At 38.9% G+C, this 22043-nt stretch overlaps 1 protein-coding gene across 11 annotated transcripts in view; it reads right to left on the reverse strand.

Annotated features, from left to right (window-relative positions):
• TTBK2 (tau tubulin kinase 2) overlaps positions 1–22043 on the reverse strand; it is a 183122-nt gene that overhangs the window by 86117 nt on the left and 74962 nt on the right. For 9 of the 11 annotated variants that reach the window (XM_063794820.1, XM_063794818.1, XM_016928065.4 and 6 more), the window contains 3 exons: positions 15341–15414; positions 4879–5019; positions 2865–2969 (listed from right to left, as the gene is read on the reverse strand). In XM_063794820.1, coding sequence (XP_063650890.1) covers positions 2865–2969; positions 4879–5019; positions 15341–15414 — 320 coding nt within the window. Of the gene's footprint in view, positions 1–2864; positions 2970–4878; positions 5020–14838; positions 14980–15340; positions 15415–22043 lie in introns of all 11 variants that reach the window. The other 2 variants (XM_063794824.1, XM_063794823.1) reach the window with 1 other exon arrangement.

Raw genomic sequence — 22043 nt, forward strand, 5'->3', positions numbered from 1 at the left:
ATTTTACCACTGCACTCCCGCCTGTGCAACAGAACAAGACCCTGTCTCTTTAAATAATAATAATAAATGTGAAAAGCAGAGGGAAAGGAATATGAGAGGGAAGAGGGAGAGAGGCACCGGATAAAAAAATTAGAAGTAGATTGGGTTAAATTTATAAGCTAAACATGAAGGCCTGTCATGGCAGCTATCTGCATCTGCTCCCTAACTCCAAAACAAGTACCCTCAAGATCTGCAGAAGAGAGAAGAAAGAAAACAAAGAAATTAGTTAACACAAAATATAGAATGGAGAGTATGTCAAGGGCTGCACTGGCTAATATGATAGCCACTTAAAATTAATTGAATTTAAAATTCAGTTCCTGGGCCTGAGTTCAGGTGTGGTGGCTCATGCCTGTAATCCCGGCACTTCAGGAGGCCAAAGAGGGTGGATCCCTTGAGGTGAGAAGTTCGAGACCAGCCTGGCCAACATGGTGAAACCCCATGTCTACTAAAAACGCAAAAAGAAATTAGCTGGGTGTGGTGGCGGGTGCCTGTAGTCCCAGCTACTGGGGAGGCTGAGGCAAGAGAATCACTTGAACCTAGGAGGCGGAGGTAGCAGTGAGTCGAGATGGCGCCATTGCACTCTGGCCTGGGCGACAGAGCGAGACTCCATCTCGAAAAAATAAAATAAAATAAAATAAAATTCAGTTCCTCATTTGCTCTGGCTACAATCCAAGTGCTCTATAGCCACATGTAGCTAGTGGCTACCATATAAGACAGTACAGATACAGAACATTGCTATCATCATAGTAAGCTGTATTTGTCAGTGCTGCTTGAGGAAGAAAAAGGGATATGATCAGGAAAGGACCCACAGCATGCTTCTAAGACGGTAACATGCCATTTCTTAACCTAGATGGAGGCCAGTGATGTTTTGTTATTCTTCCTTAATTTTTTAATGTTTTTTATACTCTTTTGGAATATATATATATAGCAAGACAAAATAAACAAAATCAAAATACAGATTTCTGCAGATAACATGACGGTATACTTAGACAGTCCAAACAACCAATTCAAGTTTCCTAGCAATAAATAAATAATTGTACATATGAAACAAATCTACAATGGGAACTTTTGATTTTACATTAGTAGAATATGAGAAAATTATTTCAACCACAATCCAAAAAAGTATGACATTAACTTTTATTTTTATATTTATTTTTTATTTTATATTTATTATTAATTTCATCAAACCAAAACTTTAAAGAAGGAGACAGATCCCAAAACAGACAGGAGCTGAGACCAAATAAGACTTGGTCTCATTTGAATCCCATACGGAGACCAAATAAGTCCATTTACGATATTGACAGAGTGACATCAATGCCTTACGGTTTTATTGCTAAATTAAGTTTGGCCTAAAACTGCCTCTGTACATGTTTTATGGCTGGCCTAGAGGTACTGATGGTAACCTAACTTGATGTGTAAATAGACTGTAAACTACTCTTGTAACAAATAGCCAAGTCTCAGCCAACCACATCAGCCAACTGTTCAAAACAGATTCAAATAAAGCAAATGCCCAGCTATAACCAATCCAGCTGTTTCTGTACCTCACATTTTCTGTACTCATTTTACTTTTTATGTTCATACATGTTATCTGACCATGTGACAGCTCCGGAGTCATTCTGAACCTATTCTTATTCTCGGGGCTACCTGATTCATGAATCATTCTTTGCTCAACTAAACTCTGTTCAATTTAGTTTGCCTAATGTTTTCTTTTTAACAAACCTAAAAGCCCTATCAAAAATAGAGGTTGTGGTAAAGGGAACTGGGAGGAAATTCACTGAACATACAGCTTAGAGAATAGCTGGGCAGGAGAGAACTAGGGGGAAAAGATAGCTGAAGGACCTGACGTCAGAACAATGATCAAACACTGACTTCAGAAATGATTCCATTTTAGAAGCCACAATTTGATTAAATTAGTCAAGGTATTTATGCCCCCAAGATATTGTCATAAACAATAAAGTAACTGGCCTGCAATTAGTGAAGTTCAACAGCTGGATGTGGCCAAGGAAAGAGCAGAAGTGAGCCTTACTGGTACCACTACAATCACAGTGTAATTGTGGTCATACCCAAAGACACACCTCCCTGAAGAGCAACAGCAGAGTCTTAATATTGTGTGTATGGTTGGCAGGGAGGGAGGAAGAACGGAATAGATTTCACTAAAATGATCCTGTCAGACACTAAACAAAAAATAACAACAAGCCCTAGAAGGGGGAGACCAGTACCCAGAGTTGCTGTAATACATTACCTAAAATGCCCAGTTTCCAACAAAAAATCATGAGGCATTGCAAAGAAACAGGAAAGTATGACTTACACATAGGGGGAAAAAGGCAGGCAACAGAAACTGCCTGTGAGAGTGACCAGATATTGGATTTAACAGAAAAAGATTTCAAAGTAGCCATTATAGATATGTTTTCAGAAATAAAGGACAGCTTGATTAAACAAGTAAAAGAAAATGTGATGACAGTGTGGCACCAAATAGAGAATATCAGTGAAGTGGATATTTGGGAGTGGATTAAAAAGTACAATAACCGAAATAGAATTATAGTATGTAGAAAGGGTCTCATACTGCAAAAATGACCCCTAATCTCAAAGGGTCAATGTGTGTTCTTACTATAAGACCACTCTAAATCTCCCTCTAATATACATTTTTTGAAGCCACAAATTTCAACAATAAAATTTACTGTCATTCTATAATTTAATCATTAAATGTATATGCCACTTCTTAGATAACATCCATTAGGATAAATAATTAGCATTGTTTAAAAAGTGTGATACTATAAATACCAGGGTAATTATCAAATATTTGATAATAATATGAAAAATCTTACTGGTCTGACGTCACCACAGGAATTGGTAAATTGTCGAGCCAAGCCAAAGTCAAGCATGTAACATTTCCTACATGTACTAGGAAAGCGACCCATAGCGAAGTTCGACTAGAAAAATAAAGAAGGAAAATATATACATTCTTATAATACTTAGTCCTTACATTTTATCATTCTTACATTTTAAGTCTTCTTCTATTTAAGCTCTATATAACACACGTGTTCCAAATATACTATTCTAGTAAATGATGTTTAGTGGTATTAAAATATGATTTAGTTTTGGGTTCTATTAGTGCCTAATATCAGGTAAACTTTGAGCAAAAAAGGATGTAAATGACTAAGGTTACACACAAGACAACATTAACTAGACTTGGAACTCTAAGTTCTTGAAATTCTAGTCTAAGTTAATGCTTAAATGACAACCCAATCCCTACTTTTTAAAATAGGAGAAATCAGAGATGGACCAAAAAAAAAAAAAACCCTGTAGAAATTTAAAAGAATTTCCTATAAGCAGCCAGGTGCGGTGACTCACGCCTATACTCCCAGCATTTTGGGAGGCCGAGGTGGGTGGATCACGAGGTCAGGAGTTTGAGACCATCCTGACCAACATGGTGAAACCCCGTTTCTACTAAAAAAAAAAAACAAAAAACAAAAATTAACCGGGTGCGGTGGCGCGCGCCTGTTATTCCAGCTACTCAGGAAGCTGAGGCAGGAGAATTGCTTGAATCCAGGAGGCGGAGATTACAGTGAGTCGAGATTGCGCCATGGCACTCCAGCCTGGGTGACAGAGTGAGACTCTGTCACAAAAGAAAAAAAAAAAAGATTTTCCTATAAGCATCATAAAGCTGAATTTCACTAAGTCCAAAATTAAAATACAATTTATAGAAACATTTCAAAACAGACTTAAGGAAAATACACTTTGTATTCTTCCCCTAATGAAAATCAATGTGATATTAAATGACCACAAATGCAAAGATGAGTATGTAAGTAAGAGGACTTGTGACGGTAAAAGCCAAATTGTTACCAGAATTGTTAGTTTTTTTTGTTTTGTTTTAATATTGTTCTACTTATGGGCTTTCTGATAAAAATAGAAACTCTTCCAAGTACCATAGTTCTCAAATAATGATGCATAGAAATAGACTGACTCTACTACGTTAAATTTAGTTAGCATTTTCATGTAAGCTAATTTTAGAAGTCAAGTAACAACTGACGGTTATACTTTTCAATTGTACCAACATATGATACATTTATAGTAAATATGGTATATCAGAAATGGGTCATTTCACCTAATGAACAATCAAACACCAAAAAGGACAAAAAAGCCTATTTCACACTTATGGAAATGACAATTTCTAAGACAAACAGATTAGCAAATAAAAACCCCACTATATTTCCACAGTAGCAGTCAGGAGAAAAATAAGGTCTTTCACAACTGATGATTTCTTATAATTTTTGACTTAACAAATAGTTCAAGAACACAGTATGAACAACTAAAAGCAACATATATAGTTTTTTAACCAATATATCTATAAAAGAAACCAGGGAATAATGCCAATTTAGGCATAAGGTTAAGTAACTGGCAATGTTAGCACACATAATAATAGTCAAACATAAAGCTTTTTAAGAGACAGGGTCTCACTATGCTGCCCAGGCTGGAGTGCAGTGGCTATCCACAGGAGCGATCATAGCTCACTGTACTCTCCCTCTCCTGTACTCAAGGAATCCTCCTGCTTCAGCCTCCTGAGTAGCTGGGACTATGGGCACGTGCCACTGCCCCAGTCTCAGTTTTTATTTTCACTGTATGAGAAAAACTCCTGAAAATAAGTTGTAGTTGTAATTATCACTTTAAAAAATTAACAGGTAAGTTATATTTTTGCTTCCAGGTCTCTATTGGAATGAAAATATTACCTTGTATTTTACCACAGCAAATACACAAAGCTACATTTGTAATTTATTGTGTCCCATCATAACATTAAAAGTATCAAACTCATTCTGTGCTCTGGATAGAAAAGGTCCCTACCGGTTTGATGTCTCGATGCAAGAATCCCACAGAATGAATGCTTTCAATAGACTCCAAAATCTGTCTACCCAGCCGGAGAGTAGTACTAATGGTGAATGTGCCTCGGGACTGGCTACGGCGAAGATCTGCCAGATTCCGACCCTATGGAAATCAAATAAACACTTTCAAATACAGTACTAAAACTATAGTATAAGACTGGGAAACTACTCACTTACCATTAAAAGATGTTTTCAGCAAAATAGCAAGAATTTTTTTTTTTTTTGAAAGGGAGTTTCACTCTTGTTGCCCAGGCTGGAGTGCAATGGTGCGATCTCGGCTCACTGCAACCTCCACCTCCCGGGTTCAAGCGATTCTCCTGCTTCAGCCTCCCGAGTAGCTGGGGTTACAGGTGCAAGCCATCATGCCCAGCAAATTTTTCTATTTTTAGTAGAGACAGGGTTTCACCATGTTGGTCAGGCTGGTCTCGAACTCCTGACCTCAGGTGATCCACCTGTCTCAGCCTCCCAAAGTGCTGGGATTACAGGCATGAACCACTGCACCCAGCCAATAGCAAGAATTTTACCCAAATTGTGATCCTCTCACTCAACAGATCTCTTAATCATACGAATGTTTCAGACAAGTTTTAGAAAAACCAGATTTTTAGCATATCATGTTTCTGATTCATGTTTCCCTTTATCTCTGAAGTCATAACAAAAAAGTCTTGATTATTTAAAATATAAGTAATCAAATATATAATTTATATTATTTACATTTATATTTATTTATTTAAAATATGTGATCAGGCCAGGAGCAGTGGCTCACGCCTGTAATCCCAGCACTTTGGCAGGCTGAGGTGGGCGGATCACGAGGTCAGGAGATTGAGACTATCCTGGCTAACACGGTGAAACCCTGTCTCTACCAAAAATACAAAAATTTAGCCGGGTGTGGTGGTACGCGCCTGTAGTCCCAGCTACTCGGGAGGCTGAGGCAGAAGAATCACTTGAACCAGGGAGGCGGAGGTTGCAGTGAGCCAAGATCACGCCACCGCACTACAGCCTGGGCAACTGAGCGAGACTCCATCTCAAAAAAAAAATGTACATATATATGTGTGTGTGTGTGTGATCAAGTATATAGAATGCATATACATACAAAGGGCACTAATTCCTCATTACTGCCTAACATATATTCTCATACAAGCTACTTAACTTTCTTCAATCAGTTTCCTCATAAAAACAAGCTAATAAAACCTACCTCACAGAGCTCTGTGAGGATTAAACAAGACTTATATTTAAAGTTTTTTTGTGTGTTTTTTGTTTTTTAAATAGAGATGGAGTCTCGCTATGTTGATCAGGCTGGTCTCAAACTCCTTGTCTCCCATCTCAGCCTCCTGACATGCCGGGATTACAGGTGTGAGCCACCATGCCTGGCCCCATATAAAGTTTTTAGAATACTGTGTGGTACACAACAGGTACTCAACATATGCTAACTATTGTTATTATGACCAAACATTATATGACAAACATTCAATTTACTTGTAGAAGTATATAAAAGCAATGAATACATCCAGCGTCTGCCATTCATGACTGCACTGAAGCTTCACAGTACCCTAAATAGAAGCTGTTCCTGTGTCTGTTTTACAGATAAGGAAACTGAGGTTCAAAGAGGTTAAATAATGTTAATCTGTTAATGTAAAGCTGTTTTCCAAATCTAACTCTGACCCCAAAGTGCTCTTCTTTTACAGTCCTCTTTCACAGAGCTTTTCTACAGACTTTTTCATGATGCTGCTCCACCAAGGTTCCTTGCTGCTTAGGTAACAAACCAGTAATCTGAAAAGGAGAGCAGGACCATGGCCCTGCAGCACTACCTCCCAAAGACTGGCTCTCCTATCGCAAGGGGATTTAAATATCCCAATCTATTCCCACAATTTTATAATATATCTTTAGGGGTACTATGTGACTAATATCATCACTTCATCTAAAGACAATTGATTCACTTTTGAAAAGTAATAAACTCTTAGATTAATATCATTCAAAATAAAATATGAAGTACTCCTCAAGTAACAGTTTAAAAGTTACAGTAAAGTCAGGATCCTTTCATACTTCGTACCTTCTTTTTTAAATGCAGCTTTCTCATAATATAAATTAATTGGGATTTACCATAGTTATTATTTTTAATGGAAATTTGTTGTTCCCTGCACCTGTAGCAAACGTTAAATAAGTGACAATCTACAGCAGTGAACTGTATAACCACATGAGAGTACCTAATAACTTTTATTAGCATTCCAATAGTTTTTTCTTCAAAAATCAAAATTGTGATGCCGAAAATATACCTAAAATTGAAATTTTATTTGTAAACAGCTTTCACCACAAAAACTTTCAAAAGGAAATCAATTAAATTTTATTTATGACATTAGTAATACTTTAAAAGATTTAAATATTTTAAAATATAAGCCTAACATATCAACTCACAAAATCTGAGAAGGTAAACACAAAACTGATAAGAGTATGGAGTAAAGTGTTATTAACATGGTAAAAACATGCAGGTACGCACTAAATTATACTTTAAATACTGCTAATGAATTATTATTTGTTACAAAGAAAAACTGAAAACACCCTATACAATAGTCCATGGTTATACATGGTTTTACTTTATCCATGGTTTTACTTTGCTGGTTTCAGTTACCCACAGTCAACCGTGGTCCGAATATATTAAATGGAATATGCCAGAAATAAGCAGTTAATACGTTTTACTTTACAGGCCATTCTGAGTAGTGTGATGAAATCTCATACCATCCTGCTCCGTCAGGCCCAGGACGTGAATCACCCCTTTAGTCCAGCGTATCCACATGTTGTTACCTGCCCATTAATCACTTAGTGGCCCAATCAGTTACCCAGATGTCCAGGGTTCAGTATGATCTGTGGTTTTAGGCATCCACTTGGGGCCTTAGAAAGTATCTCCTCAGATAAGGGGGTACTATTATAAGTACATTAATAAGTGAATAGTTACATAAATAATGGTACAGTCATCTTACTGACTGATATGCAGTCATTCAAAAAACGAAGAATCAAGCACTTATGAACACAAAGAAGAAAACACCAGACACTGGGGTCTACTGGAGGGGGAGGATTGAAGGAGGGAGAGGAGCAGAAAAGATAACTAGTGGGTACTGAGCTTAATACCTGGGTGATGTAATATTACATACAAAAAAAAACCCATGACACATGTTTATCTATGTAACAAACCTTCACATGTACCCCCAAACCTAAAATAAAAATCTTTTAAATAAAATAAAATGTCACAAGCCACCACATTTTGTAAAAAAAAAAAAAAAAAAAAAAGGAAGAGGACTATATATAGTAATGTGGAATGAATAAAAGAAGCAAGTTCATTTCTCTATAAATTTACAAGATCTCAATAAAAATGCAAGTGAATTGCTAAATTGAAGACATGAAACATACCCAAAAGGAGAAAAAATAATATAATGAACCTTCATGTATCTACTGGTCACCCAGAATTAATAATTATCAATTCATGGCCAGTCTTGTTTCATCTATTATTCACCTCCCCATCCATATCCTCTCCCCTCCCACCCACATGTACTGAATTATTTTCATGTAAATTCTAACCATATAATTTCATCTATATACATTAAAAATCGTCGGCCAGGTGTGGTGGCTCACATCTATAATCCCAACACTTTGGGAAGCCAAGGCAGGAGGATCACTTGAGCCCAGGAGTTCAAGACCAGCCTGGGCAACATACTGAGACCTCATCACTACAAAATATTAAAAAGTTAGGGCCAGGCATGGTGGCTCACATCTGTAATCCCAGCACTTTAAGAGGCCAAGGCAGGCGGATCACGAGATCAAGATATCGAGACCATCCTGGCCAACATGGTAAAACCCCGTCTCTACTAAAAATACAAAAATTAGCTGGGCGTGGTGGCAGCGCGTGCCTGTAGTCCAGGCTACTCGGCAGGCTGGGGCAGGAGAATCACTTAAACCCAGGAGGTGGAGGTTGCAGTGAGCCGAGATCGCGCCATTGCACTGCAGCCTGGGCGACAGAGAGAGACTCTGTCTCAAAAAAACAAAACAAAACAAAACAAAATTAGCTGGGCATGGTAGCAGACACTTGCAGTCCCAGCTACTCAGGAAGGTGTGGTAAGAGGATCACTTGACCCCAGGAGGTAGAGGCGGAAGCGAGCTGTGATCACTCCACTGTGCTCCAACCAGAGCAAGACCCCGTCTCAAAAAAAAAAAAAAAAAAAGGGGGGGGGTGTATAAAAGGAAAGAGATAAAAATGTAAGTAGAAGTTATTAGCAATTATATCATTGTAAATTTGAATTAGAAACATCGATATGAACCATGGCATAATTTCTCATTTTTAAAGATGTATTTCTTAAATCCATCCACTTGAAAAGAATTAAAAATAATGACTAACTCACTTTCAACAGACACCCACATCATCTAGAATTTGGTCTCTAAACATCATTTCCCATTAAAAGGAGCCAAGGCTTAACGGAGAAATGGCTGATTCCAGATCTGGAGTATGAAATATACAGAATGAGTCTGGTACTCAGTGTGGCACCAAAAAATAAGGATGCTATCAAAGACTGCTGCAGCCTAGTCCTAACAAAATGAATCCAGATCCAACATGAAAGAAGCCCCTGTAGCAAAAGATGAGACAATTTGAATATTAAAAAAACCGTAGGCCAGGTACCTGTAATCCTAGCACTTTGGGGGTTTGAGATTAGCCTGGCCAACATGGGGAAACCCCATCTCTACTAAAAATAAAAAAATTCGCTGGGTATGGTGGCATGAGCCTGTAATCCTAGCTACTTGGGAGGTTGAGGCAGGAGAATCGCTAGAACCCAGGAGGTAGAGGTTGCAGGGAGCCAAGATCGTGCCACTGCACTCCAGACTGGGCAACAGAGTGAGACTCCATCTCAAAAAAATAAAACTGCAATAATTGAAAGACATCAAACACGTTAAATCCATGAATTTATGGATTTATTATATAGTTATATATTTATTATGTGTTTATATTAGGGAACCAATTCATTATTCTAAAAACTGATAAATAAAATAATCAAGTAGTAGTCCTGCCTTTCCTATATAAAATATACTTGAGGATAACCTAATAGTGAATGTAGTGGTTTTGAAGAAGAATTCTAGTTAACAAAAGAAGAATAAAATGATAGAACACTGTATTTGCAACCCCCATTAAAATAATGGATGATGATTACAAATGGGTTGATAAAACCATTAGGAGAAAAACCACTGGTAACTTTAAAATGGATGGATCAGACTGACAATGCTGAACTCACTGACCAATCTTAACCTCACTGAAAGACAGACAACCAGATACTGCCTCCTGATGTGATTCAAGAGGAAGCATACAACCCACCTCTGAAGTATCCTTGCAAAGTAAAACTGGAATCTTATATAATCATCAATTTATAGAAAATACAGGGGACAGAAATACATATTAAAGACAACCACAGGGAAACAACCAGCAAAATCCAGAATATGGTAATGTGTGCATGTCAAATTCCTCCATTTTTATCAACAACAATAAACACAATGAAAAGAAAATTGCAAGAAAATAAAAGACAGAGGGTGAACCAATTGATTAAAAGAGGCTTAAGAGATAAGCAATGTGTGAACCCTATTTGGAACTCAATTCAAATAAACCAAATGTAAAAAAAAAAATTTATTAAAGAGATGGACGATCATTGAAACTGAAGATTGGTTTGATATTTGTGTTATTATTAAGGAATTATTATTAGGTATTGTGGTTACTTTAAGAAAAAAAAGAGTTCTTGTCTTCTAGAAATGTATATATAGATAAAATATGCCTTGGATTAGCTATTAATTTCGGGAGGGACAGGAGAAAGAGAAAATACTTGAAACAAGATTAGCCATATACTGATAGTTGTTGAAGTTGGGTAATGAGTAGATGGGTGTAAATTATACTATTCTCTCTACTTTGTGTATGTTTAATTTTTCCCATAATAAAAAGCTTTTAAAAGGTAGTAGGTGTTAGGCAATCTAGATCTACAGTTGTACTGGTTACAGCACTTGAAAAAATGTTTTGCACCTCTGTAGTTGATGTACTTATCACAATATATCACACTTTGGTTATACTAAAGATGCTCATATAAAGCTTCAGTGGTGACAAAATATTAGGTGAGACCTGGCCAAGGTCTTGTAAGGGGAATTCAGAAAAAAAAATGTGTACAACTGCTTGAGCTCTGTAAGATTTTAAAAAACATTTTAATGGCAAATAGAATTTCTACAACAGAGATAAGGTTGTTCCTTAAAAATTTTTAAGGCAGATATTATGTAATTGAATCAGCAGGAGGAAAAGAACAAGTTTATCTTAAGAATAATGAATTTAAGGTTTTTAGAATAAATTAGGACTGTCTGTGGGAAGCTGAATACATGGAGGAGACCCAGTAGTTATCTTCCATATGTCAAATAAGAGAAAATATGCTCTAGCGGTTATACCAGCTTTAGCCTAATCCCAAATCAAGTCAGCCACAAACTGTACAGATGGGAGTTTAAATGGGTTAACCTTCTTGTGACAGGAAAAAAATATAGCATGCAATTCAAATGGAAAAGTTCTTAGACAAATCCATAGGAACTTGCCAAAGGCCACAAAGGTCATCATTGCCTAATATACACCAGTCTCTTAGGTTTCCCAGTACCAGGAGCCTTCCCATTTACAGAAAGTCAGATTTAGGTAAGTACAAGAATGAAAATGAATATATGCTAAGACTCAGAAAGACTCTGCAGACTAAAGAAAAAAAGCTGCTTTATGTAATTCTCCAGTCAATAGTAACCTGAGACAAAAAAGTTTTCTCTTATTACTGCCTAAAGAATACTGGGTTCAGGCTTCCACCAAGCTTTAATACCCATCAAGTAGGCTAGTACCAGACAAATCACAAACCTCCTTGAGACTCAGCTTCTCCATGTGCAAAAGAGGGATAAAACTTGTTCTCTCCTCCCCATGGGGGTATAATGAGGATCAAATAAGATGATAAATCCAGATGAAAACTATAAAATGTCACACAAAAAGTTATATTATTACTAGCCAAAATGAGAGAAAGCAGGATTCAAATTAATGATCTAAAAAGGTTCAGAGGCTGGGCGCGGTGGCTTATGTCTAGAATCCCAGGGCTTTGGGAGACCGAGGTGGGCAGATCACCTTAGGTCAGGGGTTCAAGACCAGCCTGGCCAACATGGTGAAATCGTCTCTACTAAAAATACAAAAATTAGACAGGTGTGGCGGCGTGCACCTGCAGTCCCAGCTACACCAGAGGCTGAGGCAGGAGAATCACTTGAACCTGGGAGGCGAAGGTTGCAGTGAGCTGAGATCACGCCACTGCACTCCAGCCTGGGTGACAAAGCGAGACTCCATCTCAAAAAAAAAAAAAAAAAAAAAAAAAAAAAAAGGCCAGGCATGGTGGCTTACGCCTGTAATCCCAGCACTGTGGGAGGCCGAGGTAGGTGGATCACTTGAGGTCAGGAGTTCGAGACCAGCCTGGGCAAAATGGTGAAACCCAGTCTCTAATTAAAAACATAAAAATTAGCCAAGTGTGGTGGCGTGTGCCTGTAATCCCAACTACTTGAGAGACTGAGGCACAATAATCACTTGAACCCAGGAGGTGGAAGTTGCAGTGAGCCGAGATTGCGCCACTGCACTCCTGCCCGGTGACAGAGTGAGACTCTGTCTCAAAAAAAAAAAAAAAGGTTCAGGGATAGCTGCTTAAGGAAATAAAACTAGGCTGGCTCAAGAGTTAGTGAATCACATGACTCAGAAAGACCTTAAGATTATAGTCTACAGAGGTTAGTATCTTTAAATCTAAATGAAATCTGAAGGATGGCTGAGGGAAACAAGAAAAGCCTCCTGATGAGAAAAGGAAGCATTTAGGCCAGGATCTATGTCTCTAGAATCACTGTTATTTAGATAACTTGAAAGAAAATAAAGAAACCTGCTGGGCGCGGTGGCTCACACCTGTAATCCCAGCACTTTGGGAGGCTGAGGCAGGCGGATCGCCTGAGGTTAGGAGTTTAATGCCAGCCTGGCCAGCATGGTGAAACCCTGTCTCTACTAAAAATACAAAAAGTAGCGAGGCGTGGTGGCGACTACCTGTAATCCCAGCTATTCCAGAAGCTGAGGCAGGAGAATCGCTTGAACCCGGGAGGCCGAGGTTGCAGTGAGCCGAGATCGCGCCATTGCACTCAGCCTGGGTGATAGAGCGAGACTCTGTCTCAAAAAATAAAATAAAATAAAATAAAATAAAATAAAATAAAATAAAATAAAATAAAATAAATAAAATAAAATAAAATAAAATAAAGGAACCAAATGCCCAAAACAACGTTTGCTTAAGATGAAAAGAAATACTGAGAATTCTAGATCTAGGCAGCAAGATCAAGATGAACCATGGTTTTTAAACTTTGAGGGTGACTATAGTTCAGGGTGGCTGTGTGTGTGTGTGTGTGTGTGTGTATGTGTGTGTTTTCAGGGTCAGAGGTAGTGTCAGAAAAAATAGAAAGGTTTCCCTCTTCTCCCCACTATAGCCATTATTCCAATATTCCTTTTCTGAATTTCTTTCCTCTGCTCCCTCGACCTAACTCCACTACCATCTAAAGAACAGGGAACAGGCTGGGGGCAGTGGCTCACACCTGTAATCCTAACGCTTTGGGAAGCCAAGGCAGGCAGACCACCAGAGGTCAGGAGTTCAACGCCAGCCTGGCCAACATGATGAAATCCCATCTCTACTAAAAATACAGAAATTAGCCGGGCATGGTGGAGCACAGCTGTACTCCCAGCTACTTGGGAGGCTGAGGCAGAAGAATTGCTTGAACCTGGGACACGGAGGTTTCAGTGAGCCAAGATTGCACTACTACACTCCAGCCTGGGTGACAGACCAAGACTCCGTCTCAAAAAAAAAAATATATAGGGAACAGAGTTATGTTACTGATGAAAAGAAAAAGAAAAAGGAATGGCATTTCTCCTCTATCTCAACTACTGCTTAAAGTTTCAAGTAGACAAGACTTGCTATGGTTTTTTTCTTTTTCAATATTTATTTTAGGTTCGGGGGTATATGTGCAGGTTTGATACATGGGCAAATTGTGTGTTGCTGGGGTTTGGTGTGGAAACGATTTTGTCACACAGGTAGTGAGCATAGTATCCAATAGGTAGTTTTTCGACCCTCATCCTCCTTCTTTGCTCCACCCTCAAAGTAGGCCCTGGTGTCTATTGTCCCCCTCTTTGTATCCATGTGTACTCAATGTTTAGTTCCCACTTATCAGTATTTGGTTTTCTATTCCTGCATTAATTTGCTTAGGATAATGGCCTCCAGCTGCATCCATGTTGCTGCAAAGAACATGATTTCATTCATTTTTATAGCTGTGTAGTATTTCATGGTATACACGTACCACATTTTCTTTATCCAGTTCACCATTGATGGGCATGTAAGGTTAATTCCACTTGTTTGCTATTGTGAATAGTGCTGCAATGAACACATAAGTGCATGTGTCTTTCTGGTAGAATGATTTTATTCCTTTGGGTATATACCCTGTAATGGGATTGCTAGGTTGAATGGTAGTTCTGTTTTAAGTCCTCTGAGAAATCTCTAGACTGCTTTCCACAGTAGCTGAACTAATTTATATTCCCACCAGCAGTGTATAAGTGTTTCCTTTTCACCACCATCTCACCAGCATCTGTTATTTTCTGACTTTTTAATAATAGTCATTCTGACTGGTGTGAGCTGGTGTCTTACTGTGGTTTTGATTTGCATTTCTCTAAAGATTAGTGATGTTGAACATTCTTTCATATGCTTTTTGGCCATATGTATGTCTTATTTTGAGACATATTTTGGTGTGGAAGTGGGGTAATCTTGGAAGTAGGTTCCTGATAAAAAGGATGAGCTGGGACCCCTTCTTCACCTTCCTTGCTCATGTGCATACTTACTTGCACTTCCAACTTCTACTATGGAATGATGCAGCAAGAAGTCCCTTGCAAGATGTGGGTCCCTAGATCTTGGATTTTCCAACCTCCAGAATGGTAAGAAATAAATCTCTGTTCTTTATGCATTACTCAGTCTTGGGTATTCTGCAGCAGCACAAAACAGACTAAGACAATACTTTAGAATACAAATGGAAAACTGGAACCCCTAAGGTAATGAAGGGTGGAAGGGGCAAGATTCACATTATATACCCTCATCCATGCAAGGATCGAAAACTGCAAAGATGACAATCAGTAAAGATACAGGTCAACTCAAATAGCGGACAAAGACAATTATTTCATTTTTGGAAAATCTGTATCAAGTCTGTTTAAATACAGTTCCATCTGCATAGTATAAAACATTCTCACATGGTACTAAGATTGTTGTTACTTTTTATTCATATTCACTGTAATTGTATACTTTGATCAAAACTGGAGAATTTAAAGATATGTTTTCAAGGTAACCTACCTGCAACTGCATGACCACATAGTTGAATCGATCATTCCTCCCACAGCCAATAAATCTACAAACATGGTCTTTCCCTGGATAAAAAAAGAAAACAGTGGAAAAGAATATACTATGGTTTCTCTTAAAAAATTAATAATTTGCTTTTCTGTATAGTGTTTTATGATTGAATATAAAATACATCTTGAGAACCTTAAGGATAGAAAACTTATATTATTCAAATTTTCTACCTACCTCTTCTCCTCCCAGGCACTGTACTATTCCTTTGTGTGGTCAAATAAATGATTATTTGAATGAATAAATAAACAATATATGAATGAGGAAACAAATGTATGGTAACTTATTTAGGGAGGAAAAGATTAAGTGGTCAATTCAGATCAACCTGCCCAGATACAATACATATGAAGCCACAGAAGAGCAATAAAAAAGAACTATGTTAGGAATATAAACCCTGAATTTCAGATATGTTATGGTACTCATTGTTATGACTTCAGCAAGACAAACAATCTTTGTGGGCCTCACTGATGTGGATTAGCCCAGTGATTTTCAACCTGAGTTCCATCTGAGAAACCCAAAAATGTGCTGGCTGGGGCATAGAGGGGAGCAGGGGTACAGCAGAAATCTCATTAAAGAAAAGCATGCAAAGACCCCCCCCAAAAGAATTGAGCCACATATATTGGTTAGTGTTTTTCAACCCTGGCTACTTATGAAAACCAGCCGGAAAACTTTATTTTTGTTTTTTGACACCACTGACCCGAAGGCAGTGGAAAACTTTTTAAAGATTCCTCAGTTCTATATTGATTCAGAATCTGTGGAGAAAGATAAAGAATATGAGCTTTTCAAAAGTTCGTTGTTATTTTTTATTTTTTTGAGACAGGGTCTCACTTTGTTGCCCAGGCTGAAGTGCAGTGGCAAGATCTTGGCTCACTGCAACCTCTGCCTCCTGGAGGGCTCAACTGATCCTCCCACCTCAGCCTCCCGAGTAGCTGGGACTAGAGGTGTGTGCCACCACACCTGGCTGATTTTTGTATTTTTTGTAGAGATGGGGTTTTACCATGTTGCCCAGGCTGGTCTCAAACTCCGGGGCTCAAGCAATCTGCCCGCCTCAGCCTCCCAAAGTGCTGAGATTACAGGCATAAGCCACTGCACCGGGCCTCCAAAGTTCTTTAAATGATCCTAAAGCAGGTAGGGCATGGATAGATATTTGAAAACTACTGCAGGGTAATGAGAAGTATCGAAAAGATTTTAAGATAAAGAATAACATACTAAAACACTGTGGCGGCAATGAGGCGGGTAGACCACAAGGGTGTCAATTCTAGCGGACAAGGTCACTCTGGGGGATAGTTATAATATCCACGAGAAAGAATAAGGGGATTAGAGATAGATAAAATAAGATAAATCTGACCAATATTAAAGATGTAGTTTTTTACTAGAATTGGCAAAATTAAATGAAAAGTTGTACCAAAATATGAGAATATAGTAGGCTGTATAGATTTTAAGGGATACTAAAATGTTGAATTTTAGGACAATCAAGTGAATTCAGTAGACATTGTAAGTTCAGGCGTGGTGCTAAGACCAAAAGGCAGAGCTCCAGATGTACATTGAGGAACCATTAGTTCATGGACAATACGTGGAAGATTGACAAGTAAAAGAATGTAATATAAGAGGAAAAGAAACTTAAGCACATAATTTGGAAAATGAAACATTAATTATTATTATTATTTTAAAGACAGGGTCTCAATATCTTGCCCAGGCTGGTCTCAAACTCTGGGCTTAAGCAATCCTCCCACCTCAGCCTCCCAAAGTGCTGGGATTACAGGCATGAGCCACCATGCCTGCCCTAGAAAAGGCAACATTCAAAGCATGAGCAAAAATAAGAGTCCCTCAAGGAAATAGAGGAATAGCCTGAAAGATAGGAGGAAACTGAGAGAGCTGTATCACAGAAACCAAGGGAGAAGAACACTTCATGAGGGCAGAAGTGGACATTGACAAGTACATAGAAAGGCTGAGAAATACTAACATAAACCGGAAGTCATTAGTGAGTCAAGGGGCAGAAGCCAGTTTATAATGGGTTAAAGAATAAAGAGAATATGAAATATGAGGGCAGACAGTCTTTGAAGGAGCTTGCTTGAAAGTAAGGAAGAGTAACAGGCCAAAGCTTGAAGACGAAGATTTGGTAGACTGATGAAACACTAAAAAAAATTTGCCTCCTAACTGACTTAAAACATAAATACAATTAAGACTCAGCAAAGCCAGGTGCAGTGGCTTTGCCTATAATCCCAGCTACTTGGGAAGCTAAGGTGGGAGGATTGTGTGAGGCCAGGAGTTTGAGACCAGCCTGGGTAACATAGCAAGACCCCTTCCCCTAAAAAAAAAAAAAAAAAAGACTCATTTTTTTGCACCTGTGTTATCAACCAGTTACAAGACTGTTCTCTCATTCTCTATGTTTTTGTTTATAAAGGGGGTATAAGCTAGCAAGAATGGGTGCAATGGAGAACACAATAATTCACAATGTACACAGTACATGTTGATCACTTAACATGTATTTTACATATATTTGCAAAACAGTGTTATCTATTACATTGTAGTAAGAATGAAAGAATAAAATGATGGTCATTAGCAACTTACTCTTGTCCTCCAGCTTCAAAGAAACAATAAAAAATAAGTTAAATAGTGTTTTCCTTGTATTATCCATCCCTTAAGACTACTTTTCTGTCATGTACAGGGACCGTATCTATCTTGTTCTGGTACTAAAAACACTTTTGCAAAAACTGTAACAGTGAGAGACATCCAACATAGCTGACTCTATCTTGCTTCTAACATCACAAGCTAACTGCCTTTGCTCATCCCTACACACAGGCCAAGCTGGCTATGGGAGGAATTTAGTTTACAGTTTAACTTTAAAGCAAGGATGACAATAGCCCCTTCTCAAAACAAACCCACTCTCTGGCGACAGAAACTGCTTTTATAAAACTAATGAAAGGCCAAAAACAGGATTACGGTAGGGGCCTGAATTCTGTTAAGGTTTAGGTATAAATAATAACTAGTCATTGTTTCCTAACTTGCCTTTTTGTAATTGCCTACTACTCAGGAGTCACTAGCTGGTGGTGATAAGATTTGTAACTTCTGGCTGGGCGCAGTGGCTCACGCCTGTAATCCCAGCACTTTGGGAGGCTGAGGCGGGCAGATCATGAGTTCAGGAGTTTGAGACCAGGCTGGCCAATATGGTGAAACCCCATCTCTACTAAAGATACAAAAATTAGCCGGGCATGGTAGCGCATGCCTGTAGTCCCAGCTACTCAAGAGGCTGAGGCAGAAGAATCGCTTGAACCCAGGAGGAGGAGGCTGCAGTGAGCCAAGATTGCGCCGCTGCACTCCAGCCTGGGCGACAGAGAGAGACTTGGTCTCAAAAAAAAAAAAAAAAAAAAAAAAAAAAAAAAAAGATTTGTAACTTCCCAATTGCCCCTACTGATAACATTGCTATTGTGAAACCTAAGACTGGTGTTTGAGATATTTTTTAGTGGACCAACTGACACCACCCAGGCGTCCCCTACCCAGGGAATGACTCAGCACATGAAGATAGTTTCAATACCCCTGTGATTTCATCCCCAACTCAAACAATCAGCAGTGCCCATTCCCTAGCCCCCTGCCCACCAAACTATCCTTAAAAACCCAGTTGTCAAATTCTCAGGGAGGCAGATTTGAGAAATATCACACATCATCCTCAATGAGCCACACTGCAATTATTAAACTCGCTGCTGCAACACCAGTCTCAGTGTATTGGCTTTTTCTGTGCAGCAGGCAAGAAGAACCTGCTAGGCTGTAACAGTACCTGGCACAATACCCACAATACCTGGCACAGTAAAGAGTGATTTAAATGCTCAATGAATATGTGTAAATAAATGAATAGAATAATGGCTAATAAAACATGCATAATATGGGCCAGGAGTAGTGGCTCATGCCTGTAATCCCAACACTTGGGAAGGCTGAGGTGGGAGGATTATTTCAGTCCAGGAGTTACCAGCCTGGACAACATGGCAAGGCCCCATCTCTACAAAAAATACAAAAATTAGCCAGGTGTGGGGGCACATGCCTGTAGTCCCAGCTACTCAGGAAGCTGCAGTGGAAGGCTCAGTTGAGTCTGGGAGGTCAAGGCTGCAGTGAGCTGTGATCATGCCACTGACTCCAGCCTGGGTGACAGAGTGAGACCCTGTCTCTAAATACATAAATAAATAAGCATGATATGCACACATAATATGCAAGCATTTTATGCCAGTCTCTATATCAAGCATGTTACATGCATTTAATCCTGCCAATAATGTAGGTATTATTATATTCTCCATTTTTCAAATACAGAAATAGAGGCCTAGGGAGGTTACTTTGTCCAAAATTACAACCAGAACATGAAGCAGTTTAATTCCAGAGCCTTTGCTCTTAACCATTATGCCCAGAAATGACAGAAACAGATTTTAAAATCATGTAACACCTTGTCTATAAGTATTAAAACTAAAAGGGAAAGAAAGACTGTGACAGAACAGAAACAGGACGACCTACTATATGCCAAGCACTAAACTAGGCACTAGAAATACAAGATAAATTAAGTAAGATCCATGCCCTCAAAGAGTTCACAGCCAAGATATGTAAACAAAAAAAGTAATACAGTATGAATTCTATAATATTATATATAAACTGCTATGGATATAAAGAAGATTCAAAAATTTGGCTTATGAGGCTTCACATGAGCATTAAATCACTAGATTTTACAAGTTTTTGAGAAGAGTATTCTAAAAGGTCACCCACAAAGTCATAAAGGATCTAAGTACATGTGATAAATAATTAATAGAGCTGACAGGCTAGAGGACTTGATACGAGTTAAGGTGGGCTGAGGTGGGAAGTATGATCAGACAAGAAAAGTAAGCTAAAACCTTATATGCCACTGTGGTATACAGTTGTCCCTTGGTATCCACGGAGGACTGGTTCCAAGACCTCCCTTGGATACCAAAATCCACCAATGCTCAAGTCTCTGATAAAAAATGGGGTACTTGCCAGGCGCAGTAGCTCACGCCTGTAATCCCTGCACTTTGGGAGGCCGAGGTGGGTGGATCACCTGAGGTCAGGAGTTCAAGACCAGCCTGGCCAACCTGGTGAAACCCCATCGCAGTGGGCACCTATAATCCCAGCTACTCAGGAGGCTAAGGCAGGAGAATCACTTGAACCTGGGAGGCGGGGGTTGCAGTGGGCCGAGATCGCACAATTGCACTCCAGCCTGGGCGACAGAGCAAGGCTGCATCTCAAAAAAAAAAAAAAAAAAAAAAAAGATGGGGTACTATTTTCCATGTAACCTAGGCACATCCTCCCATATACAGTCAGGCTTTGCAAAACAACAGGGATATGTTCTGAGAAATGCATCCTTGGGTGATTTAGTCACTGTGCAAACATCATAGGGTGTGCTTACAAAAACCTAGATGGTATAGCCTACTACATGCCTAGGCCTATATGGTACAGCCTATTGCTCCTAGGCTAGAAACCTGTATGGCATGTTACTGTATTGCATACTATAGACAGTTATACCACAATGGTTAAGTATTTATGTACCTAAACGTGCAAAAGGTACACTAAAAACATAGTATTATAATCTTATAGGACCACTGTCTGTCACTGAACAAAATGCTGTTGTGTGATGCATGACTATATATAATCTCTAGATTACTTATGATACCTAATACAATGTAAATGCTATGCAAATAGTTGCCATACTGATTGTTTAGGAAATAATTACAGGAAAAAAAAAAGTCTATACATATTTAGTACAGACGCAATATTTTTTTCCTAATTTTTTTTCTTTTTTCTTTCTTTTTTTTTGAGACAGTCTGCTCTGTCACCCAGGCTGGGGTGCAGTGGACTGATCTCATCTCACTGTAACCTCTGCCTCCCAGGTTCAAGCAATTCTCGTGCCTCAGCCTCCCAAGAAGCTGGGATTACAGGCATGCACCACCATGCCCGGCTAATTTTTGTATTTTTAGTAGAGACAGGTTGATGGCCAGGCTGGTCTCAAACTCCTGATCTCAAATAATACCCCCACCTAGGCCTCCCAAAGTGCTGAGATTACAGATGTGAGCCACCATGCCCAGCCTTTTTCCTAATAGTTTCAATCTGTGGTTGGTTGCATCCACAGATGTGGAATGCATGGATGTGGAACCCACTGACAGGAACAACCAACTATAATATGAAATATATTTAGTCTCTGTCCCTGGTACTTGTCACCTGGTTTCTAAAACTTGTGGAATTTTCTGAGTGATAGAAATGTCTTTGTTATTTATTACTCTTTTGATAACACCTGAGTTTATGTTAATCAGGTAACTTGGACGAAGCCCCTATATAATCAGGACAGGGCCAGTCACCAGAAAGACAAAGTGCTTAGAGGAGAGGATTGGAACTTTCAGCCTCACCCACCAACCTCCAGGAAAGGTGAGTGGGAGGGGCTAGAGATTAAGCTCTATAAAGACTCTTGAACAATGAGATGTGTGAGCTTCTGGTTTGCTGAATAAGTGGAAGTGCTGGGGGGGTGGCCTACCCAGAGAGGGCACAGAAGCTCCCCACTCCCCCATACCTCACACTTATCCATCTCTTCATCCAGCTGTTCATCTGTATCTTTTGCAATATCCTTTTTAATAAACTGGTAAACATGTTTCCCTGAGTTCTGTGA

The sequence above is a fragment of the Pan troglodytes genome, chromosome 16 (assembly GCF_028858775.2).
Source record: "Pan troglodytes isolate AG18354 chromosome 16, NHGRI_mPanTro3-v2.0_pri, whole genome shotgun sequence".
NCBI lineage: Eukaryota > Metazoa > Chordata > Mammalia > Primates > Hominidae > Pan > Pan troglodytes.